Genomic DNA, 4185 nt, shown 5'->3' on the forward strand with positions numbered 1-4185 from the left:
TCGGGAATGGGGCAGCAGAGAGGGGCGAACCAGCCGCGGGCACCGGGGCCAGCTGGGCTCCTCTGGGATTTGTGAATCCCCGTGGGAAGGGCTGTGCCACCTCTGCACTGCCAGCTGGTGATGCCAGCCACAGTGCTCAGTCAGGGCAAGGGCTGGGGTGGGAATGTGCCCCGGGAAGGCTCTGGGGGCAGGGCAGAGCAGTGCCAGCCTCTCCAGGAGCGGTGCCGGCTCAGGGCTGTCCTGTGTGCCACCCCAGGCTGCTCCAGGTAAGGCGTGAGGGCTTTGGGGTTGATGCTGAGGCTACAAAATGACCCCCAAAGGATCCCTGAGGGCCTGGGGAGATGGCACCTGGTGGGCACTGCTCCCTGCCCGATGCCCAGCCCATTCCACCCATCCCACGGCCCCTGGAGGTCCCACCCTCAGTGTGGATGGGTGGGAATCTCCACAGCCACCCCCACAGTGGTGGGGATCATCTATTTTCCCAGCTCCAAGCTAAAATGTTATTGGTACTAAAACAATTCAACTCATTCCAATTTTTCCCCTGGGGCACCAGCAGAGCAGTCAGAAGGGTCCAGGTGGAATTTTATTTGTTTGATGCAAACGTTTCTGTGCGGATTTTCTTTAACTTTGTGTTGTTTTATGTTTCTCTCCAGTCCAGGCCTTTTAGCCCTCCCATCCACTCCTCCAGCCCTCCTCCGATAGCACCTTTAGCCCGTGCTGAAAGTACTTCTTCCATTTCTTCCACCAATTCCCTGAGTGCAGCCACCACTCCCACCGTTGGTAAACACACACAGCACTGCTGTTCTTTCACCTTTCCTAATCTTCCAGTAACTCCTGAGGCCTTTTCATTCCCTAGGTCATTCCTTGGGGTCGGATCCATTAGTTTCCATTGGGGTTTGAAATGCTGAAAGGGATTTGAGGCAGGTGATGGATCAGGAGAGTGATGGATCAGGAAGGTGATGCCTCTAGGAAAGTTTTTCCAAATGTCGTGGGAAATGGATGTTTGGTGAAAGTCAAGGGAATTGTAACAGAAAATGTGGTTCTGGGCTGTTAATTGGGGCAAAATAAGCTTTTTTTTGCAGGGGATGCTTGTGCCTGGAGGGGAGTGGGGCTGGAAGCCAGACCTTGGGATCCAGGAATATTGAATATCTTGGAATGTCTTAAATTCAAACTTGCCCTTAAAGCAGTAACAGAAAAGGGGTCTTGGAAAAGAAAGTGGCTCTTCCCAGCCACTTGGCACATCCAAGGGCAGAGTCAAACGCTGCAGTTTCCATCCTGGGAAAAGTGGGGTTTGCCAAAACCCTGGGGCTGAGATGAGGAATGGGAACCGAGTCTGGCTGGCAGCTCCCAGCTCCAGGCGCTGGGTCCCCCCGCGCCTCCCCTCCATCCCCTCCGTCCCCTCTGTCCCCTCCTGTCCCCTCTGTCCCTGCTGCCGGCGCTCCTCCTCCTCCTCCATCCCTGGCTGCCAGCCCCTCGCTTCCTGCGGCTCCATCTCCTCCAGGATCACCTCCCTCCTTTGTCTTTTCTCCCCAACCCTCTGGAAAACCCGGCCTGGCGGGAGTTCCCGTGCGCTCGGCCGTTTGTCACCGCTGTCACCGCGGGGAGCGGTGGCACTGCCACCCCACCCTGCGGCGGCCGGCAGGTGCCGGTGCCGGCGCTGTCCCCGCGGTGCCGGTGGCACCGAGCCCTCCCCGTGGCTTTGCTGGAGTCTCGACTGCGTCTCCGTCCTGTGTCACCTCACTCTCAGGTGTTGTAGGTGCTCGTGCCTGTTCCGGCTGTTGGTCATTGTCACAGCACCCGGCTGGAAAAATGTCACCAGGACAGCGAGCGTCCCCTGTGCCTCTGGCTGTGGCTTCAGCAGTGCCTGAGGGCACGGTGGCCACAGGGACACGGCGTTAGGAGAGGGGACAGCCAGGCTGAGGACAGGGACAGTCCCAGGGGCTGCGGGAGGCTGGGAAGGGCGGTGGGAGCGAGCTGAGCTCTGCCACCCCAGCTCCCTCCGGCTCTCTGTTTGGATTTCTTTTTTTCTCTCATATTTTTGGGATCAAAAGCTGCTGTTTGATGATTTAGTGACCTCCCCGTGCTGAGCAGAGGGGATGAGGCTGCTGGGCTGGGGAGAGAAGCTGGGGTCCCACACCCTCCATGGAGATTTCCTTGGAGGAGATCCAAAATCAGGGCTCTGGGATCACCCCTGACCAGGGAACTCCAAACAGGGCAGCCAGGAGGAGCATCCCAGATTTTGTAGGTGTTGCACTTCCAGCTCCATACAGAGATTATGCTGAGTGGGAAGGGACCCACAGGGATCATTGATCCAACTCCTGTCCTGCACAGACACCCAACATTCCCTCCCTGGCAGCGCTGCCCAAATGCTCCTGGAGCTGCTCTGGCAGCCTTGGGGCTGTGCCCATTCCCTGGGGAGCCTGGGCAGTGCCAGCACCCTCTGGACGAGGAACCTTTTCTGCTGGCATCCAACCTAAGCCTTGGGAAAAGCTGGATGAGGCACAGGCAGAGACAGACAGAGTTTGGGGTCTGCATTGGGAAAGCATCTCCTTGTCCCCACTGAGGCCAGGGTGGGCACTGGTGCTGGGTGAGCATCCAGGGAAACCCACAGCAGAGGAAGGACAAATTCCAATTCCCAAAAGAGGAAAAGCTGTGCAGGAGTGGGTAGGTCTGGGATCAGGGACTGCTGCAGGTCCCGGGGGGCTGGGACACCCCAATCCAGCTGGGGCTGGAGTCTGGCTCCAGCACATTCCCCATCTCCCGTGCCCTGTGGCAAAGTCCCACGGAGTTTGTCCGGGAGCAGGGGCAGGGCTGCTCCATCCCCGTGTCCTCCGTGCTGTTCTGGTGTGCTTTCCTCGTTGGCTGCATGTCAGTCTGGACAATTCCTGGCACAGCAAGGAGCTCTTTGGTTCCCGTGTCGGTGCCCCTCCGTCATCTCTGTGTTGATACAAGTGCGCTGCTTGGTTTCATTTGGGATCCGTGTTTTCATTCTTTTTGTGCTCTTTTTTTTTTTCCTTTCTTTTCTTTCTTTCTTTGCTTCCTTTGCGTTTCTTCTGCTTGTGTTATCAGAGGATGATGCTTTTATTGACAAACTGCCCGCGTTTGAAGGGCGCGGTGAAACGCCGGCAGGTACTGTACTAGCAGGGAGTTTGCCGAGAATTCCGCCTTCGGAGCGGCACCCACCGCTCGCAGCACCTTGCATGACAGTTTCTCAGTGACTCAAAGGACTTGGAGGTGGAAGGTTGGCACCTCCCGAATTCCAAAAGGTTCATTTAGCAGCTCCAAAAGCTGTTTGCCCCACGCCCCCGTCCCGCCCTCACATCCCGAGTTATTCCAGCGTGGTGCCTTTGGAGGCGGCGGGAGCACAGGGAGCTGGCTGTGATGGGAAGGGAAGGCTCCAGCTAGGATCCGCTGCTCTGTGTGCGTGTGTCCGGTTCTCTGCAAGTGTCGTGTCCTGAGATGCGAGAGCAAACAGCCACGTGTCACTGTCCCTGAGTGTCACTGCGGGGTGGCATGCGGAGCAGCATCCCGCCGGGAATGCTGAGGAGCGCCGGCCCCGCTCCGCGCAGGCAGAACCCGAAGCGCATGAGCCGACAAACCTCTTCTACCGCGGCCAAAAAAAAGCGAGAGCACCCCTGCAAACCGCTCGCCCAGCGGGCAGAACGACTCTTCCATCTGGGCTTCCATAGCTTTGCTTCCCGCTTTCTGTGCCCCGAGCCGGCGGCCGGTGTCACACCCCTGTCCCTGCACGTGTGACCGCCCTGCAGCGCTCGCCCCCTCCCCGTAGCGACATTAATGACCTGCTCTGTGACTCACACTGTGTCCTTCTCTCTCCCTCTCCTTAACCTTTCCCATCCCGCTTCAACTCCTGGCCATACAGAGAATGAACAGCCTTCCCTCGTTTGGTTTGACAGAGGAAAGTTTTATTTGACTTTCGAAGGTAAGTAGTGCAAAGCACAGCCGGTAACCGCTCGCTCCCCTCGCTCTCTCGCTCCCGGGGTTCCCTTCCAAGGCTCCATCCAATCCAGCTTTCCGGGCTCCATCCAACCCAGCTTCCCGTGCGGAATGCTATGGCTACTTAGATGACATCGCCAGTCCGACCGGAATCGGTTTGATTTGATTTGGTTTGTGCCATTTGTCCCGCTGATCTCTTTTTTTTTTTTTTTTTTCTCGTTCATTTCATTT

General features: G+C 57.4%; 1 protein-coding gene across 1 annotated transcript in view; it reads left to right on the forward strand.

Annotated features, from left to right (window-relative positions):
- SGIP1 (SH3GL interacting endocytic adaptor 1) overlaps window positions 1-4185 on the forward strand; it is a 49190-nt gene that overhangs the window by 31510 nt on the left and 13495 nt on the right. The window contains exons 16-17 of the mRNA XM_031064076.1: window positions 659-780; window positions 3881-3940. Coding sequence (XP_030919936.1) covers window positions 659-780; window positions 3881-3940 — 182 coding nt within the window. The remainder of the gene's footprint in view (window positions 1-658; window positions 781-3880; window positions 3941-4185) is intronic.

Source organism: Geospiza fortis, unplaced genomic scaffold (genome assembly GCF_000277835.1).
Source record: "Geospiza fortis unplaced genomic scaffold, GeoFor_1.0 scaffold69, whole genome shotgun sequence".
In the NCBI taxonomy this organism is placed as follows: domain Eukaryota; kingdom Metazoa; phylum Chordata; class Aves; order Passeriformes; family Thraupidae; genus Geospiza; species Geospiza fortis.